This window comes from Protopterus annectens, chromosome 13.part0 (assembly GCF_019279795.1).
Source record: "Protopterus annectens isolate FY-2018-M chromosome 13.part0, PAN1.0, whole genome shotgun sequence".
Classification (NCBI taxonomy): Eukaryota; Metazoa; Chordata; order Ceratodontiformes; family Protopteridae; genus Protopterus; species Protopterus annectens.
In genome coordinates, this window is record NC_056747.1 from 976,491,005 (window position 1) to 976,513,044 (window position 22,040).

Here is a 22,040-nt window from a genome sequence, read left to right on the forward strand (position 1 = left end):
CTTTTGTTTATTGTCCACATAACTTCCCAAATCCTGAACAATTGGATCAACTCTTAGGGACATATTGTGAATATAATAGTTCCCTGGGGTAGATGACTTCCCAAGATAGAATAATGCATTTTTTGGCATTTAGTTTCAGACCATGACTTTGACACTAGTTATTTATTTGAGACAACCCTTCCTGCAGGATGCCCAAGTCATTTATGGACTCAATGACTGCTCCTAGCTTGCAGTCATCTGCAAACTTAGGTTGGCCAGAGGCCTTTGACATTGTTTTTTACTTCAGAAAAGTAGATTCCAAACACGAGAGCTCCCAGCACAGAACCCTTGGGGACTCCACTGATGACTGGTCTCTTTGCGGAGCTGATCTCCTCTAAATTGACCATCTCTGCCCTATCTGTGAGCCAGCTGGCAAACCACTGGGTGACATAGGATTTACTCCCAGGTCATTTAGCTTCTCTACTATACCTGAGTGGGGAACTGTGTCAAAAGCTTTGGCTAGGTCAAGGTATGCAGTGTTTATCATTTTGCCTTCATCCATTGCTTTAGTGACCTTCTCAAAAAAATTGACCAGTCTGAGTAAGCATGACCTGACCTTGACAAATCCAAACCGAGTCAAGTCTAGTGTTTGGAGGTTCCCTGTGTCCAGACTGACTAACTGCATGATAAGTATTTCCATGGCTTTGCATACGAGGCTGGTCAGATTTATGGGTCTGTAACTGCCTGGGTCTATGGAAAGTCCTCCCTTATGCAGGGAAATGATTGTAGCTGTTCATTCATTTGGTACAAAATCTGTATGGAGGTTGAGGTTGAACAGCATTGTTAGGGGTGTGGCTAAATTGTACTTCATGCTATTTAAAATGCATCCATACTGTCAGACCCCAGTGATGCAGTACTTTTAACTTTTGATAGCACTTTTTAGGACACGGTCTTGTCTGACAGCTTGAGGTGAGCCAGATTCAGGTGTAGCTTGAGGGACATGAATTTGTCTAATTTGTCAGTCTTGTCCCATATTTTACCTCACTGGTACCAGATAGTACTCCAGTGGTCATGGATTGTGGAATCTTGTACAACTGGGGTTTGAAGGTCTGTATTTTGGTACATGCAAGCAGCAAAATGCTTATACAATGGGGCAAGACCAGACCTTCTGACCCATTGTGTTAAACTACTTATGAATCAATAGCAGCTTTGGTACACAGGTATAACTGTATGTATACCATAGGTTCATAGGACAGAACTAGGCTCTCTGCCCTTGTGGGCCATTTTAAGTCTAGCCAAATTTCTCAACCCGACGGTAAGAATCAAACCCTCTACCTTGTGTTTATGAAGTAAACACCTTAATCATTATGCTAAACCCTCAACCCCAGCCCTGCACCCTGTGTACCAGCATTTAAGACTATAGCTCATAGTCCTACTCAGCAATTTAATCTTATTATGGTCAGACATTTTTATTCTTTTAGTCTGACTGTGGCAGTTCTTATTATTAAATGAAAGAAATGTGAACTCTAGAACTCTAAATGAGTGGAGTTTATTTGCTGTTACATTACCCATCTAACTTCTATAGAGTAATCAATGCATAACTTAGCATTTAATTACAAGGAGAAACCATTATTATTCTATATCTTCTTGTGTCTTAAATATGATCTTTTTATGAATGTTTTCAATATAATGAATATGATTTTTTTTTGCTCAAGAGTATCAACATCATTATGTAAATAGAAAAAAAATTCTTACCTTGTATCAAAGACCGTTCCATCTAAGAGTGTTCCATTGTAATGGTATCGGACAAAATCTGAGTCCTGAACAGTTCGATTACAGCCCTCGGGTTTTGAAGTTGTTCTGATCTGGACATTGTCATTTTCATTCCAGATGTCCAGAAGTAACACATCAAAGACTAAGGTAGCATCTGGTGGAATTTTATTACCTAAACAAAGTAAAACAGTAAACATTTATTTATTAGCAATTAAACATAACCATAGTTATGAAGCAGGACTAACAGTAAAATGTTGTTTACATTTATAGGTGAGCAACAGTTTGTTTGTTTTCGGCTTTTCCCGGTTAGGGGTCGCCACAGTGGAACTCTGGTCCACTAATGATTGGCAGTAGATTTTTACATACTGGCTAGCCGGGTCTAATGCACAACCTTCAATGAAGGAATGCCCATTCACGCATGTCGCTACACAGAAGACGCTCTAACTGAGAATCAAACGGGCAATGTCTAACTGTGAGGTGACAACGGTACCAGTAATGTCGATAAAATAGCAAAAAAATTTCCTAGACCAAATGAGGGACTATGTCAGTAAACCATCTAGGAATTAACTGAAAGAGGAATTAACAGACGTCCTGCGCATTGCTCAGTGCTGCACAAGGGTCTACATGATACGCATGGAGTCTGTGATTCACAGAGCCCTCGCGGATTGGTAATGCAACAATTCTCTACTGAGCAGCAAGGAGTTTTAGGCACTGTATGTAAATACAGTAGTCTGTGTGCACTATCTATGCAGACTAGGTCCTTGTATACCCTAGTGTACTGCTCTGCATGGATTCTTGCATTGTATGACAATTCACAGACATCCATACTATAAAAGATCCATGCAAAGCAAAGAACAAAATATGTAAGAATATACTGCTATTAGCTGCAAAATGCCTGTGATCGATAATGGACAAATATTACCAAGGTGAAGCTACTCTGCTTTGCCCCTTGTCAGACTGCCAATTCATGTAAAGAGTGGTATGGTGCATGCATCTGAGTGAGTATGTATGCTGATGTCTAGGTCTGTACATGTCTAGTGTCTACATGTCTTTGTGTGAGGATACTGGGACAGTGTGCGAGTGGTTACTGGGGTTGTATGTGCTTCTGTGTATATTCTAACAGTACATATATGTGCCTGTGTGTGTTTGATGCCTTTTGGCTGAACTGACTGATGTGTGTCTGGTATGAACAGGAAGTTCATGAATGCAGTGTGTGTGTGTGTGTGTGTGTGTGTGTGTGTGTGTGTGTGTGTGTGTCCATATATCTATGTGACTGGCTGTGTTTGTGGGGTGGGATAGGAGTTTGTAAGTCTATACTTCCTTGTAGGTACCTGTGCTACTTCTTTCGACAGGACAGTAGGGTGAGTCCCTCAGCAGTTCTTTTAACTATTTTGATGTGTGCTTCATGGGCATGTGTATCAGGCATTAATGTGATTCAGTACCATGCAGATTATGCAAAACTATGAACTGTTTTAATCTCAAGCAACACAAATTACCACTTTCACAGCAGTATGAGTTGCACTGTTATAGGGGTGAATGAATTCCACCCTCAGTACATTGTTTCCAGTGTACTGATGGCATTTCCAAGCACATCAGTTTCTCTACAGCTTTTTAAGGATATTCAGGACCCTAGGATCCAGCAGAGTAATGTTCTTGACTTGGGTTTAGTGTATAGATCACATCAAGTATTTCCTGTACCCAGGTCTTTTATCTTTCATACTCAAGATCATAACTCATTGATAATTGGACTGAAAATGTGCCAATTCTGCTACAGTACACACACAGAGTTTGAGGCTTAAATGACAGAAATTCTATCAGTACAGCTCTACTTAAAATGACTGGAATATCATGTTTTAGAAAGGCCTGTAGAAGAACTCTGAACCCGTTTCCTTTGATAAACTTTATATGAACACAGATGTAAACAAATATTTTAAAACTATTCAAAAATCTTGCTTGGATGAAAAATAAATGTGCGTTTTCAACAGGAGAAAAGAGGGTCTGTTTATTTTAGTAGCTTTCCTGCTGTGTAACATATAAGCACATTATAGATACTTCTGAATCAAGAAATGATACACAACTACCTAGCATGGAGGAGTGTCCATATTCACCAAGGATATTCACACCTCCAGGCTAGTTGCCCAACACAATGCATCTGAAATTCTCCAGGTGCAACTAACACTAGGTAAGACTGCAATCCAAATTGTAGCTTGCTACAGATCCCCCACCATACCCCAAGATTCTCACTACACCTTCCTAAACATACTGGAAAATATTAAGATACAACCAAACACCCTAATACTAGGTGATTTCAACTACCCTGCCATTAATTGGGAAAACTACTCGGGTACCAACTCCTTTTCCCAACGGTTCTTGGAATTCATAAATTCCAACACCCTGGATCAACTAATCCATTGTCCCACCAGGGGCTCCAATAACCTAGACCTGGACATTACCAACATGGGAGATAGATGCTCCACACCAGTGGTCACCCCCTCATTGGTCAGGTCTGACCATAAGCAAATCACCCTTGACATCCACATCCCACCCCCACCCCCCAGTAAGGAAACCTCCTTAAAAAACTTCTCCAAAGCCAACTTCATGCTACTGAAGTCAGAAGTGACGAACTTCACAACACCCACGCTGAAGTTAGACTGCAGAATCCTACACTAAGGCACTGTACGAGCACATCCACTCATGCATGAATCGTGTCATCCCAAATAGAACCAAGATGCTCTTCTCCAAAAAAAGGAAGCCAATCTGGTGGTCCCCTGCTATAAACAAACTATACAACAGAAGGAAGAAACTGTTGCAGAAGAGAGGAAAATCCCAGGATGCAAAAAACTCCCTCACCGGCCTCAGTAAGAAGCTGAGATCCCTCATAAAATCCTCAAAAGCTAGTTACGAAAATAAAATTGCCAAAGATTCCAAAGACAACCACAAGGCATTCTATAGTTATGTCAAGAATCTAAATGGCAATGTTCAGATCTGCTCTGAGCTACAACAGAATGGCATTAAATATACTGATCCCAAGGATATTGCCAATATCCTGGCAGATCAATTTAGTGCCAACTTCACTCCCCTCTCACCCCCTAAAGGGCCCATCTCAATACCAAAAGATTGCCAAATTCTGATAATCACAGCCACACAGGTAGAAACAGTACTTTCCAAAGCTAAGAATACAGCATCCATGGGACCAGATGACATCCCAGGCTGTGTACTACATGAACTACAAAATTAACTGGCACCCCACCTAAGTGTCATGTTTAATCATAACCTCACCTCAGGCTTTGTGCCGACTGAGTGGCGCACAGCTACAGTTATCCCGCTCCACAAGGGAGGATCCACCTTGGATCCCGGGAACTACCGTTCCATCAGTCTGACAAGCCTGACCTGCAAGGGCATGGAACGCATTATCGTGGAACTTATAAACAAAGACATTGGCAACCTCCAGACACTGGACCCCACCCAGTTTGGGTTTGTGAAGGGCCGATCTTGTCTCCTGAATCTGACTGACTTCTTCAAATCGGTCTCCAGAGCTGTGGACGAGGGTAAGGAGGTCCACGCAGCCTATCTGGACCTTGACAAGGCCTTCGACACCACCCCCCCACTCTGGAATCATAGATAAACTTACTAAGCTGGGCATAAATCCCTACATCACTTGATGGGTTGCCAACTGGCTTACTGACAGAACCCAGACTGTAAAATTAGCCGACTCTAGATCCAGCTCCAGACAAGTGACAAGTGCAGTACCTCAGGGTTCAGTCCTGGGACCACTCTTGTTTGGCATCTACTTCTCTGAAGTACAGGCCAACACTAAGGGACTCTGGCTAACAAAGTTTGCAGATGACTGCAAACTGGGAGCCATTATTGAATCCCCAAATGATGTGGATATTCTACAAAAGGGTCTTACAGAAACAGATGCCTGGTGCCAGAGCCATGGGCTCAAGCTTAATGCCAAGAAATGTATAGTCAACCCCTATGGAAAAAAAACATGTACCCATGAACTACCACATAGGTGGCAGGACACTAAACATCGAAAGTGTGATGACAGACTCAGGGACACAAGTGGACAGTGGTCTCACTTTCGATAACCACATCGCCACAACAGTCAGGAAATCCTTCTACATGGCACACCTCATCACGAAGGGCTTTTCATCCAGAAAAAAGGAGGTCATTGTCCCACTGTACTCAACCCTCATTAGACCCATTATAGAGTATGGAGTATAATGCCCCATTTGGTATGTACCTCACAAGACATCTGCAACAGCTGGAAAGGCCACAGAAATACCTCACTAAAAGAATCACAGGCCTAAAGCAGATGCCATATGCTGACAGTCTAAAAAAACTCCAGCTATACTTTGTGGCATATCGAATACTCAGAGGCGATCTCTGCTTAACATACAAGGCCATGTCAAACCCTGAGCTGTTGGACATGCTCCACTTAAAGAAATTCCAATCCCTCAGAGCCACACGCTCCAGGGATCTAAACCTTATCACAATGAACAAAACATGCTAGAGGGATAGGTTGCTGACCCAGAGACTCCCCATACTCTGGAATAGACTGCCCACACATGTCAAGCAGAGCACCTCATTGGCCCTCTTCAAAAGGAGGCTTGATGATTGGATGGGAGATAGGAAATTCACCCCGGGGATCATGTCAGTCGCCCTGCTAGACAGGGGCCCAGAGAATTAAATATTGTGGGAAAAAATTTCCAGGGAATTGTTATGGCTAGGCTTGCATAGGCCCTAGGGCCGATAGCCTAGTACCAACCTATGAACCTATATTGTCAGGAAAGTAAAATTTTCTTTATGCATGTAAATTCTCTTATAATCACTAACAGATTGTTGGATTCTGTCAAGAATGACAGACTTCTTTACACATTTTTTCTGCATACTTTGATTTAAGACAATAATAAAACAGTTATGAACAACATCCTAAACACAATGAAAGTCTGAAAAGTTAAGATAATGACATCCAGATTTAAGTAAATAGTGAACTAAAATTAAAAGGTAGCATCAAGATAACAAGCAAGAGTGAGCACAGTAAACTTGTTAACTCCAAAACCATATCACAAAAGTAGCGATGTGAAAACTATGGAACAAAAATGCAACTGCAGCTATTCTGGCAGAACTATTTCAGAACAAGTACTCAAATTAAACTTATATAAAACATACTATTAGAACCAACTAGAATCAGATAAGAAGTAACTACAAGTAGATAAGACTTCCTCATACCTTGTCGAGATTGAGCTCCTCCAATTACTGTGGTTTCATATGAAATCATTGCTAGTGTGTGGTTTCTAAATGTGCACCAACGTTTTCTTTTTTGTACAAGCTTCTCTTTTCTCCATGGTTGTACATCCATGGAATTAATATACATATATAAGTTTATACAAGACTTTTTCCTTAATTGTGGTGCAGGGGGCTTGCTCTCTGCAAAACATGTAAAGTTTTACTATTTCATTGAATCAAGCACATGAGTTGAAATCAGTGAGATGAAACCTATCTAAAATAATTACCCCCCCTCCCCATTTACAATGACAGCTTTGAACCTTCATTCCATTTAAAAATCGCCCTACATTCTTTCCCAGCTGGATATCCCTCTTGGTTTTCATAAATTTAAGACCAAATAAATACAAAATTACAGAAAATACATGACTTTTCTTATCACCCTTTTTAATAAAACTCTTGTAAATTACCAGGCTCTGTAGTTCTGAAAATATTGTTTGTAATTAAACAAATTATCATACTCTTGTCAAAAGCCCAAGCTTGTTACATGAAATGATGAGCTAGAAACAACTCGGGCACTGCTCATGCCCATGCACAAATCCAAAGTACTAATCCTTTCTGATAGAAAAGTCTAAGTCTAATCAAGGTAAATACACTGCACTGGCACACAGGTCTCATCCCTTCAGGATAGCAACAGTGAAACAAGCCAAAGAAAAAGGGGTCTTTTATGGTTGTCATTCAAGTTTGTAGCTTGTCTTAGCAGCATAACTTATTTATTTATTACAGGACACTAACCTCTTTGACTTTGTGAAGGACTTTAGTCACAATATTTCTCAATTTTCAGATACCCCTAATGGGATCCTGTTAAAGTGAATTGCTTTAAATTCATTTTGGATAGTCTATGTTTTCAACACACCCTGTCCCGGTATTGTGCAGTCTTCGAGTTGGAATATACATTTAGCACTGTTTTAAAAGCTCTCGACTTTAACAGCCTTAACAGCCCTCAGGACATGCTTAAGAAGGTTATCTTTTTTTCTGATTTCAGTGTGTACAATTACAGTGCTTCATGCAGTACAATAGGTTTTGAACTGACATGCATTTTCTGAAGACTAAAAGGTATGGAACTCTAATATCTGGTATTATTTAATGACTGCATTTCTAAGTGATTCACCAGAAAATCAAAAATTTATTTTAAAAGGGACAGAGCAAAAATACGAGGCAAAAATCAGGGTTATTATGCAAATAAACATTTGAGAAATATCATTCAACTCCTTCAAATATGTATTTTCTCTTTCTGTTATATGGAGTCAGTTTGGAGCGGTTTTGATTTATTTTACCACCAGTAACTAACAGAAACAGTTTCATTAACAGACTTAAAACATTTATTATTAAACAAAAGTTATGCTCTTTTGTTAGATATCCTCATGGACTTCTTCAGAATATTGCACATTACATTTGATTCATTTAAATAACAGATCTAATTGGATGCCTGAGGAATGGAGAAAAAGTGTTTTGGTACCAATTTTTAAGAATAAGGGTGATGTGCAGAGCTGTAGTAACTACAGAGGGATAAAATTGATCAGTCACAGCATGAAGTTATGGGAAAGAGTAGTGGAAGCAAGGTTAAGAAGGGACGTGATGATTAGTGATCAGCAGTATGGTTTCATGCCAGGAAAGAGCTCTACAGATGCGATCTTTGCTCGGAGAGTGTTGATGGAGAAGTACAGAGAATGTCGGAAGGAGTTGCATTGTGTTTTTGTAGACATAGATAAAGCATATGACAGGGTGCCTAGAGAGTAGTTGTGGTATTGTATGAGGAAGTCAGGAGTGTCAGAAAAGTATGTAAGAGTGGTACAGGATATGTACAAGGGTAGTGTGACAGCAGTGAGGTCTGCGGTGGGAGTGACGGATGCATTTAAGGTGGAGGTGGGGTTACATCAAGGATCAGCTTTGAGCCCTTTCTTTATTTGCAATAGTGATGGACAGGTTGACAGACGAGATCAGACAGCAGTCCCAGTGGACTATGATGTTTGCAGATGACATTGTGATCTGTAGTGAGAGTAGGGAACAGGTGGAGGAGACCCTGGAGAGATGGAGATATGCTCTAGAGAGAAGAGGAATGAAGGTCAGCAGGACTAAGACAGAATATATGTGTGTGAATGAGAGGAAGGATAGAGGAATGGTGAGGATGCAAGGAGTAGAGGTGGCGAAGGTGGATGAGTTTAAATATTGGGGTTAATAGTTCAGAGTAACGGTGAGTGTGGAAGAGAGGTGAAGAAGAGAGTACAGGCAGGATGGAGTGGGTGGAGAAGAGTGTCAGCAGTGATTTGTGACAGACTAGTACCTGTAAGAGTGAAAGGGAAGGTCTACAAGACGGTAGTGAGACCAGCTATGTTATATGGGTTGGAGACAGTGGCATTGACAAAAAGGCAGGATTTTGAACTGGATGTGGCAGAATTAAAGATGTTAAGATTTGCACTGGGTGTGACGAGGGTGGACAGGATTAGGAATAAGTATATTAGAGGGTCTGCCCAGGTTGGAAGGTTTGGAGACAAAGCCAGAGAGGCACGATTACGTTGGTTTGGACATGTGCTGAGGAGGGATGCTGAGTATATTGGGAAAAAGATGCTAAGGATGAAGTTACCAGGTAACAGGAAAAGAGGAAGGCCTAAGATAAGGTTTATGGATGTGGTGAGAGAGGACATGCAGGTGGTTGGTGTGACAAAGCAAAATGCAGAGGACAGGAAGAAATGGAAACAGGTGATCTGCTGTGGCGACCCCTAACGGGAAGAGCCAAAAGAAGATGATGATTCCTACTAACCACACTACACCTCTTAAAGTTAATTCACAATAAAATCCACAATGAATATATACAAAATATGCAACAACAAAAATATTATTTAAAATAATTAATTTAACATTTCAACTACTTTAAATTCAGTACACTATCAATACAGATAGTTTTGTTTAACCCTGGATATTTGTCAGCACCTAATATCAATTTGCACTTTAACAATAAAACCTCTAATTTAATTTTCCACGGACTTCCTCTAACATCAAAATGAATACAGTACAGAACTAAAAATTTCAAATAGTGGCCAGGAAATTCCTGAGCATGTTTACACAAGGCTCTTACTTTATTGCTATTATTTCAATTAATATCATATGAATGTTTATAAATATGTTCCCTCACTTCTTTCTGTTTTTCCAACACAATAAATGGGGCACCCTTGGCAAGTCACTTCATAAACCACCCCCTAGAAGTACAATTATAATATGTTTTATTATTTACCCATTCCTTACCATTTATCAGAATCTTATTGCCTTCAAAAACATGTTTACATTGAGTGCAATTCCCTCACTTATACGCACCCTTTTTATCTCCCCTGGTATACCCCCACACTAAATTATACATTTTTACAATAAATTCTTAAAATTCCTATTGCTCATGTAAGTGATCTTCAGTTAGCGTCCAAGAATATCACACATTTCATCGTCAACCTGAATAATATTCCAATTGTTGGCAACAATCCTCCTTACCTCATTAGCATGTACATTGTATGTTGTAACTAGGGATTTGCACACTTTATTATTGTCCAAACACTTTGTAATTGCATTTTTTGACTGAATAGGGAACATAAAATGCTTCATCACTTTTAGTAATAATCTCACTAGTGACCTCTTCTATTAAAATGTAGGAGACCCCCTAGTTAGGAACATTTTCTTTAATGTATTAATTTCATTCAAAAATTATTCTAATCAGATAGCACTCTGGCTGCCCTTACCATCTTTCCCTTAACTATATATCTTTCTCGATAATAAGGATGACAACTTATATGCTGTAACATGGTGTTAGAATATGTAACTTTCCTATGAATAATACATCCTATTCACATCCTTCTGTAACCTCACGTGTATCCATGGTTAAACAAAACTCTCTATTGATAGTGTGCTGAAATTAAAGCAGTTGAAATTCTAAACTGATTATTTAAAATAATATGTTTACTGTTGTATGTTTTGTATATAGTCATTGTGAATCAATGTGTGCTGTAGCTTTAAGACATGTAGTGTGGTTAATAGGAATTATGTCATTAATTAGTTCTGTTATTTAAAAGAATCAAATATAATGTGCAATGTTCTGAAAAAGTCCATGAGGATGTTGGACGAAAGCATTTAACTTTTGTTTAATATTAAATGCCAAGTCCATTGCTGGAACTGTTTCTGCTGGTTATTGGTATTTTTTTCAATTCCTTGCCCATACTGGTGTTATTAGTTTGTATATATTTTATCACCAAACAAAAACAAAAAAGCTCACCTACTACCCTACTAACTTATTTGACCATCAATTAGAAAACTCTACTTTTCCATACATTCAGAAGTCACAGACATGACATGTGTTGGTTTCAACATCTACATCTGCAACCCACCCCAATATACAAAACAATACCCCCAGTTTTCACCTTCACTCCATGTCCACCAAGGCAATTTCTAAACTCCTTAGGAAACTTAAACCATCACTCTAGCAACTGATATGCTACCAGCAGACTTCCTTCAGATATCAGCTGAAGCTATAGCCTATCCTGTCTCTATTCTCTTAAATAGATCTCTATTAGAATGCAAAGTTCCCACCTTATGGATCACATATTATTCCATTGCACAAAGGAGGTAACTCCTTAGAGCTCACCAACTATCGCCCAATAGCAATCCTATCGCCTTTATCCAAAATATTAGAAAGAGTTGTTCATAATCAACTAATGCAGTACCTCCAAAATAACAACCTACTCTCCATATCCCAGCATGGCTTTAGACCTTCCCATAGTACCACCACAGCATTACTTTCATTCACCAACATAGTTAGCCACCATTGAAACAAGGGTCTATTTGGTTCTTCCATATTCTTGGACGTATCAAAAGCCTTTGAACATGGTAAATCACAGTATGCTTCTTGAAACTCTATCTACCCTAAATATAAGTCCCCCTTCTATATCATGGTTCAACAGCTACTTATCTGGCCATCAGCAAACAGTTCTATGGCAGGCACAACTGTCCCCCCCCTGCTACCAGTTATCATAGGAGTTCCACAATGATCTATCCTTGGCCCTTTGCTGTTCTCTTTATTTACTAAAAAGATCTCTTTATCCTCACCCACTGCCCCAGTACTACAACACGCAGATGACACCGTCCTTATATGTGCTGCCCCCACCCTATGAACTACAAACCCTAACCCAAAATAACTTCACCCTAGCTGAAACTTGGTTCACTAACATCAAACGTCTTCTTAATCCCAAAAAAAAACAAACTAATTCTTTTCAGCCTAGGTAGATCTCCTCCTCTAAATAGTTATTTCACCATGTACTCTAAAGAAATCATTCAGATTAGTCCAACCACACACACTAAACTGCTAGGTGTAGAAATAGACAATAACCTGAGGTTAGACATCCACATAGCACAAACCATCAAGAAAGTTAATAAAAAATTTGGACTCCTCTACAGGAACAAACAGTTTATGACTAAACACACCAAAGCAACCATCGCAATGACTCATCTTCTATCCGCCCTCCTCTATGCCTCTCCCATCTTGACTAATCTCCACCAAAACAATCTAAATAAAATGGAATCTTGCTACAAGATTGCTAAGTTTGCTACTGAACCTAGGTCCCACCACTGTCTATCCCTTAAGCAGCTCAACTGGCTTGAGTTGCCTCATATACTTCTACTCAATCAACTCTCTACAGCACACAAACTGTACTACCTTCCTGAGAAAACCCCAGCACTTCAGCATCTAATTCAGCCCCACATTACCTCTAGAGCCTTAAAATCTAGTAACCAGAACCTCATAAGTGTCATCCAACATAGAAATGATGCTGGTAAATCCCTCTTTGCCAGCACCATTGCTAAACCTGGAACACACTACCAAGCCAAATAACTTCTACCACCTCCCTTTATTCATTTCAAAAAACTCCTGAAAACCCACTATTTAAGTGACTGGCTTGTTCCTGCCACTCACCAGCCTAACCCAAACCAAGAATGTTTCTGTGTACAGCTAAGTATAAACAGGTACCCTGAAATCTTGTGAATCCGTTGATATTTACTTGACAAAACTTTTACTATAAAAATAATACAAATGCTGTTTTAAGTTTATTATGTACCTCAATGATTGCCTACTATAAGAATTGTTTATCTCTAACATGTTGTATAGGTTTGCTATAAGTATGCTCTATTTTTTTCTCTTCTCTCATGTACTGTATCTATTGTGGAGCTTTTCTTCCCGGGCCTCCGCTGAAAATGGACCTGTGTCCAGTCGGACTTTCCCGGTAAACAAATGTAAAATAAATAAACTGTAAAGCTTCAGTAATTCTCTTATTATATGTGTTTCAAGCTCAAAAATTAAGACCAGTATGGACATACATAACTTATAATTCTCAATGATTAGTGATGTGATGTGATAGCTTTTTGATGCAGTGGATGTTTTACTCATTTAATAAATTAATTATTCTGAACAAGCCACACATGGAATAAAATACCTGCAATAGGTAAAGCTGACATTAAAGTGATGGGAATGATCACTTTAGTTAAATCCCTTCACTCCCTCAGTTAAGGGAAGACACTTAGGGGAGTAAATGCAAACTTAAGCAAATGAGTGGTTACCTGTGGTGAGGAATATCTTATGACTGACATAAGATCGCACACTGACTAAGGTTTTATGAATGGCAGTAATACTATAGCAGAAGGACAATTATTCATGAAATGCCCAATGGCAGCTGGTGACAGAAGCAGGCACTGGCTTATTGGAAACAGGGTATGGGATAGATACACTATCTATTTGGGACAGACAGTCAGGTTTACTATGGCTTCAAACATGGGACCATAGGGGCCTTACTCTCTAACAAGAGGCATCACTGTATGTTAATTATTCTGAAATGTTGCTTGATTTTTACTTCTCTTGTCTACAGATTCACATTATTTTCTAATCTGAGATTCAGCATTTTGATCTTTACATACAGAACAAAACTGCAAAGTTTACGTACATGTTTCTTTAACTATCAGCTATTAACTATTCACAGCTTAATAATAATCGTGTTTACATATGTAATTTAACACCTTAATATTAATGCAGAAGGAGAACACAAGTATTACGCTACAAATAACAGCAAAAAGACTTCTGGTTTATTTTATAACAGAGTTTAGCTTCAGCTGGTCAAGAAGGGCAAGAACTCTAGAAAATGTGTACTTTTCACAAGGTGATGTTAAGGCAATGCTCACTGAAGCTTCAGAGCGACTACAATATACTTGTATCCATTTGTCTGTCTGGCTATTCATCTGCCTGCATACTCAGTCACTGCTAGTTAGCCATGTTTGCACCCTGTGCTAAATCAAAAAAGTGCTGCAAATATGCAATATATTCAGTACAAACTAGCAACAAACAGTAAAGGACTTCAAATAAGAGCAAAATTGTTAAAAGGACTGCAAAAATGCTATGAATTCTGGGTAAATATTCTTGACCTAGAGTCCATCACCAGGAATCAAGAAGCAATGTTGAGACAGAGTTCATAATTCAACAAGTATGGTTAGAGTTGTAGTGCATTAGATCAAGGCCTAAAACCACTCTGCCATTACAGTGCGACACTTAAGTGACCAGTTTAGACTTTTGAGTCTAAATTCATCTACATTGCTTCAATTTCTTGAATTTTGTACTCCAACTCTGTTCTGTTTTCACTTTCAGCCACCCCATATGACAGCTGACATATGTACCTGGCTGTGAACCTTTGGGTATGTAGCATACTTAAGGCACTGTATACAAAGGAATGGTATTCCAACTTGTGACAAAATTGAATAGTGTTAACTGTGGAATTTTACTATCCCTGCAGCTCCAAAAACTAAGAGTTGTCTTCTTTAATCTGAAAAACAACTCCCACAGGTACCATGGTCTAGCCACTTACACAGGTGTATGTTTTTTTTCAGAAGAAAATCCTCAGTACATTACCAGTCTCTGGGGTCTTCCCAAGGTAGACATTACAACTAAATAACTGAAATACCTTGACATGCACATTCAAAAGACTAACCTTTATGTCAAAATTAACTACTTGAAAACTGTGCTTAGGTATTTTTTTACAGCAGTTTCCTAAATGGATTTCTGTGACATCACATAATTTCAGTTTATTTCATTCAGTGATGTCATGAAAACTTGTGTCAAATTACATACTTTAACGTGTTTTTGCTTGCATCAGTACCTTAACAATGGAGAAACTCCTCTACTTTTTTCAGTTTGATCTCCTCACAGTTTTGTCTTCAAATTTCTCTTCAATACTGGGAGTACAAAGCATATATTTCTATTTAACAACTCTTCATAGACTGTTATTAAGGAAATATGGGTGACTTAGGGCATGGAACATTCAAACTATTGGTAATGTCAGTGGACATGGCATACATCAAAACATAGTCATAATTACTAGAAACCAACTAGCCCAATTTCAGAGCAGAACTGACAGCATTTAACCAGGACTTACCAACACCCAGGCTTCCGTAAGCGAGATGGGGAGGAACAGTAATCCGACGTCTCTCATTCACACACATTCCTTGGATACCTCGGTCTACTCCAGTAATCAGACGTCCCACTCCAACAACAGCAGTAAATGCTACTCCCCTGTCATGGCTAGAGAAAATGCACAATGTTGTTAGATATGTTATCATTGAATAACAGCAGCAATTCTAATAACACTGAACAATAGCAACAAGAATAAGAAACTATTTCTGTAACAGTCCTGTATGAGACACCCTCATTTGTTTACTTAAAGTTCATCCCAATACCCAGATCTGTTTGTACCATGGACCCCAAGTACCTTATTATAGGTGCAACGAGAGGTAAACAGCACATGAGTCGTGGTGTACAAATACATTTTGAGTGCAGCAACACCAAAGGTCCCAATGTCAACCACATACATGAAATCAAAGCATTACAAGTGAGCCAGCAAAGTAGGTAATTGTTCAGAATGATATAACTGCTACATTACTAGTTATCCAATGAAAGAGTCATAATAATTTGAGTACATGTGCTACATCTTTCATAATGTATTTTGTATATATACCCTAGGAGATAAAGGAAAAGTATCAGTTATATTATGTGTTTGTGGAGTGGGTTGGGAGATAACAAGCAGCACTAGTGTTATGGTATGCAAACAAGACATTTCATGCTATTTCCCTAAGGGGGAGGGCAATGATCTGGGAGCTGATTACAAGTCAAAAAAAAAAAAAACGTGGCTACAACCCAGCTTCTTATAGCAGTCAATATATTTTGTTGTATATTTGCCCTTTCATAACACAATTCATTGAAAGCCCCTGCCCAAAAGAAAGTAAGACCAGCATTTTGCAGAGGCAGTTTGTTCCTTCCTGCACCCAATTACTTAAATATAATAATGTGGTGACATCGACACTGGCGAAAAGGAGCTACTTTAGATGACCTGTGCATTTTGGCAAGAACGGACTACGACGAGTTCTTAAGTTTTTTTTTTCTCAAATTTGCAACCAGTGTACATGTTACATTCAATCTGTAAATAGAACACTAAACTGAATTGTACACATATAATTTGTACACTGGTTGCGAAAGCCTTGAAGAAGGAATTTGAAATCCAGATAATCAGGTGCATTTCTCTGGTTTTGTGTAACGTACCTGATTATCCTTGTATTTTCTTTGGCCCGTCTCTCTCTCTCATACTTCTGAAGTGTCCAGATATGCAAGTTTATTATTTTTTTTTAAAGAGAAGAAAACTGGAATCTCTGTAGCATGCATTATTAGAAGAATGTCTGGATGACCGGACTTTTTTGTACTGGTACATGCTCGATTTACAATGGGCATGCTGGTTGGGTTGACCAATCAGCATGCTTGTTTTTAAATGTTAATGGCCAGTCATTGTATAATGTTTGATAGACCAGACTCACAGGATTGTGGTTAGTCGAAATGTGATGCATGATGCTGTCAAATAAAGGAATGTTAAAATCATTTACCTGTCTATGTACTTTGTTTGAATAACTGTAATTATCCATTATTATTTTTTTAATTAAGCACAACAGAAATGATCATTCTAACAGGCAACAGAAGAACTTTGACCCAGATGACAATCCAGACAAAAAAATAAAAAGTGAGGGTAGATGACGAGTATGATTTGCAGGAAGAGCAGCCTGAAGGCAAGAGAATATATTGTCAAACTGCAGGAGGAAATATAAAAGGCATGCCTGGAATGTCAGAATGTGTGAAATGTAGTAGTGCTGTGAAGAGTCACACAAGGGGTCATGACTCTCCCTTGTGAGTAATTCTCTGCATTTAAAAGGAGGCTTTGTTTGCTTCTGGGCAGACATGTGGCAGTTGCAACCAAAATACACATGTTGGTTCTGGTACCTATGAAATATGTAAACTATAGAAAACCATGAACTAATGAAAAAATATATCCAACAGCACTAAGGCAATCAAACGGACAACCGATAAATAAATACAAATAAATTCCTCTTTTTGTATTTATTTATCGGTTGTCCATTTGATTGCCTTAGTGCTGTTGGATATATTTTTTCAACTATGAAATATGTACTGAAACACTGGTGGATATCAAATGAAAGGTGATAGGCAAACCAATGACAAATTCATACATTCGGGGAACTGGCATTCTGCTCTTTATGATGGGAAATGTGTGAGGGACAGAATGAGAAGTCAATCCACAACTAAAATGACATGCAGTAGAAATGCACAGCAAACTGGATATGCCAGGGTGGGGTTAGACTGTCAAGCCTGGTTCAAGAATTCCTCTATTTGAATTTGCTCTGCTTAGCAAAAGGATGTTGAAGGAAAGAAAGAAGAAGAGCTGAAGAAATGAATGCATCAGAAAAACTGACAGAGAAAATAAAGATATGGTGATGGGTAATGGAAATGGCAGAGAAAAAGCTGCAATGTGTTTTTTTCAGAGCTTCTTGGTCTCATGCAAAAAGGTGGCTGGCTTAAGAGAAGGGTAAACAAGAACAATGAAGAAAGAGGTGAACTCACAAGCAAAGGTGATCAAACTGTATAAACCTTGGACTTCCAAGATGGCTGTACACTGATCAACAATTTCAGCTGTCCCAGTGTGAAGAAAGAAGCTGAGAACTAAGAGGCAGTGATATTGTCAGCTTGAGTGCAATTCAATTACTTTCTAGTAAGTACAATGCCTACATACCAGCAAAAAAGAAATTTAGAGAACCTGAAAGAAAATCAACCAGAAAAGGTGTAGAGAAAACAATGTCTGCGAAGAAGCCTGCAGCTGTTCAGCAGCAAGCTTTTCAATCTTCAGCTTTGATACAAGAGATGACTTCCAGTAATTTAAAGGTAAAAATAAATCAAATGTGCTTAGATGTGATTAAAATAAATGAAAAATTGAAGAAGTATATCAACTCAAATAGCAAAATGTTGGAAAAAATACAGGAAGTTTTAATTACCTATTTAGATGAACTGATAAAAATGCAAAAAATCAGAGGTTGAAATGAAGAAAAGGCTGGCTGAGTATGAGACTTCTTAAGAAGAGCTGTTTCAAAAAATAGTAGCCGTTGGAAGACAGTGCTCAGAAAGAAAAAACTGAAGGAACAGACTCTATTAATTTTATGAAAGCACAAATAAGCAACTGGGCTGGTATTTCACAGCAAAATTTGTTAACTGAAAGGGCACATTGAGTGAATGCTCCAAACCTGGGGATGAGAAAGCAGCCAAGACCTATAATAAAGATGCAACCATACCAGCAGACTGAGTTTATCCTTTCAAAACTTTGGAAGAATGGAAAAAAGTAAAAAATTGGGGACAGCAAAGTCTTTGTGGAAAATGATTATTCACTGTACACCACCAGGCAGAAGAGAAGGAAATGTATCCTGGCAATCAGGGAATATCAAAAGGCAGGTGAAGATTCAAGCTACTATATTCAGCTCTTCAGAAATTTTTTTTCCAGGAGGATCAAAGACATTTTTAATGTAGAACAGGCTAAGGAGGAAATAGAAAGTTTATCCAACAAAAAGTGAGCCAGCAAACAGAAAGAGAGAGACTCTGCTGTTTATTCTTCTGACAATAAAGCACTTAGAGAGAATAACTTAGACTTGAACCAGAATCTGGTCTTGGGAGATGGGGATGAACAGGAATAAAAATCAACAACAATATAATTAGTTAATAAATGGTTGACTTTAAAGCATCAATCACATTTGCGAAAAATGGCTTTGCAATAAAAAGTAGTTGAGACAGACTGGACTTTTGTTAACTTTTATTAAACTTGTGGGTGGACTGAAACACATACACCTCACCTTATGTCATTAATGTTTAGAAGGACACTTGTTGTGTCTTTCAGCTTATCCTGGTTAGGGGTCGCCACAGCGGAACTCCAGTCCGCTAATGTTTGGTAGTGGATTTTTACGTGCCGAGTTACCAGCCCTGATGCACAACCTTCAACAAAGGCACGCCCATTCACGCATGCCTCCACACAGAAGATGCTCTAGCTGAGAATCGAACGGGACAACGTCTTGCTGTGAGGCGACAATGCTACCACAGCACCACTACTGCAGGTATAATGTTTAGAAGGACACCAAGATGGAAAAAATGTTAACTGCAAGTAAAACAATTGTATTTCTTATTTGTATTTGTATATTCTACTTACTGAGGAAAATGGAGCCATTATGAGCAATTTAACATTACTGGTGCGACTGTATTTTCATAGTTAACACAGAAGATATATGTGGTAATGGATGAAATTTCACTTATGTATGATCAGACAATGGCTGATGATATTGTGGCAATCGGATTAAATGCCCATCAAGCAGAGACACACAGTACAGTCAAGCAACTTATCTCCAAATACTGTTAACAGCCTCCACATTGAAGAATAAGTAAGCTGATAAATCCTAGCAAGAATGAAAAAGGAAAGGAAAGGTGAAGTGAAATGCACATGAATTCTGACCAAGTTGAGCACACTACTTCTGCAGCTGTAGTAAAACAGTAAAGTGCTTCACTTTGGTGTAATAAGCCCATCAGTTCTGACAACGGCAGGGTCTCTTCTAAAGGTCATCTAATGGTAACCAATGACTTAAATGCTTGGCTTAATAAACCACTGAAGTTGGTACAGAATTCAACAGTTAACCACAAGAACAAACAAGAACATTTATGAGAAAATGTTAAGAAAACATCACAGTTTACAATTGGACATAATGCCTTCTTTTTTCAGACTGTCTTCAGGTATTCAGAGTCCAGAAGGGACTCAGACTCTGGGAAGTACTCGAATGGACTACAAAATGGTTCACTACTTCACCAAGACCTTTTGGAGCTTCTTGACAAGATGGGAGTTGAGTATACGATGATTCTCAGAAGGCAAAATGGGCAGATATTTGCTAAGCTACAGGAGGAGATTGTTGTCTTACATGATGACATTGTCCCTAACTTTCTGTCTTCCACCTATGAAGACGAATAAGTATACCATCATGTTGACAACCACTGTGAAATTATGAAGAAAAGAAAAAAGAAATTTTTGAGAGAGGAAAATGATTACAATAAAATGAAGACTTTTATGAAGACTTATCCTATTCCAGCAAAAGACCCATGGTGGTGGTGCTGCGGTAGCGTTGTCACCTCACAGTAAGACGCTGTCCGGTTCGATTCTCAGCTAGAGCGTCTTCTGCGTGGAGACATGCGTGAATGGGCGTACCTTCGTTGAAGGTTGTGCGTCAGGCCTGGCAAGCCAGTATGTAAAAATCACCTGCCAATCATTAGCGGACCGGAGTTCCGCTGTGGCGACCCCTAACTGGGAAAAGCCGAAAGACACAAACAAAATCCTATTCCTACTAAAAAGGTTACATTCAAAAATTACAATAATTCCCTGCCTGAAACAAATGATGAAGCTGCTGAGGAGAGTATGATATATAACACACCCCATGTGCTTAAAGACTCCTGGCATTTTAAAGGTGATGGCTCACTGTAAATTTTTAACAGACTCATTTTAGTCACTACTGATATGGTGGAATTATCAATTATTCCACATGAACTAGGACTGGAATGGTTCCAAGAATCAAATTCCACCCTACCTCAAAAAATACATTAATATTATTGTTTGGTGTAAGGCGATGGTACTGAAGACTAACTTTGTGTATTTTGAAGGTGAATATTTTAAGCAAATTAAAGGTGTTGCAATAGGAGCTGCCTCAGCACCAGTTTCACCAGTTTTTGCAAATATACTCTTACAGTACTTGGTGACTAAATATGTTTTGCAAAGTACACAAAAACTGTAAATTAAGATCTACTATGTTTTTAAATGACATTTTTATGACATGGACTGGCAAAGAGCAATAGCTGGTTGAATTTTTATGACACATTAACAATACTGAACAATTTCTATGATTTTTCAGTAAAGTGGTTACAGATTTTATTGACTACTTGGATAGCACCTTGGTTAAAAATTACATCAACCAGATATATGAATCAAATATATGTAGAAATTCCAAATTCTCAGACAGTTACTTTCACTTCACCAATACTCACCCATTTTGGCAAAAGTGTAATGTGGTCAAAGGGCAGATGATGAAGTTGTCTAGATGGGTTTCATATTTCAAAAATAATTAATTAATCTTATAAATATGTTTGTCAACAAAGACTGACCCAGTGAATTGTTAAGTGAAATTAGTGAAGAAGCAGTCAATGATAGGGTGATAAAGTTTCAGACCATTCTTAAAGATCCTGGAGTAATTGACACAAACCCTAAGGTTGATTCAGAAGACTACTCCAAAGCTATGATCATTCTATATAACAAATGGAATAAAGATATTAAGAAAATTATGAACAGAAATTGGAAGGCAGTTTTTGAACCCCTAGACTTACTTGGAAAGTTAGGTGAGAGTCCAATTTATGTGCACTAGAGGGGTAAAAACTTAAAATCAAATTTTGAGAAGGGAAATCATTAACAACTATCCCATGGCTGAAAAGGTGGTTGGGATGAAAAAAATGTAACACATTTTCTCAGTGTAGATAGGTTTTCAATTCAGTGAGCATTACTGTGAGTACCTACCAGACTGTAATA

At 38.6% G+C, this 22,040-nt stretch overlaps 1 protein-coding gene across 1 annotated transcript in view; it reads right to left on the reverse strand.

Moving 5' to 3' along the window:
- Positions 1 to 22,040, reverse strand: part of FKBP10 (FKBP prolyl isomerase 10) — a 368,229-nt gene that overhangs the window by 308,046 nt on the left and 38,143 nt on the right. Inside the window, exons 2-3 of the mRNA XM_044054794.1 lie at positions 15,489 to 15,634; positions 1,735 to 1,924 (exon numbers count right to left, since the gene is read on the reverse strand). Coding sequence (XP_043910729.1) covers positions 1,735 to 1,924; positions 15,489 to 15,634 — 336 coding nt within the window. The remainder of the gene's footprint in view (positions 1 to 1,734; positions 1,925 to 15,488; positions 15,635 to 22,040) is intronic.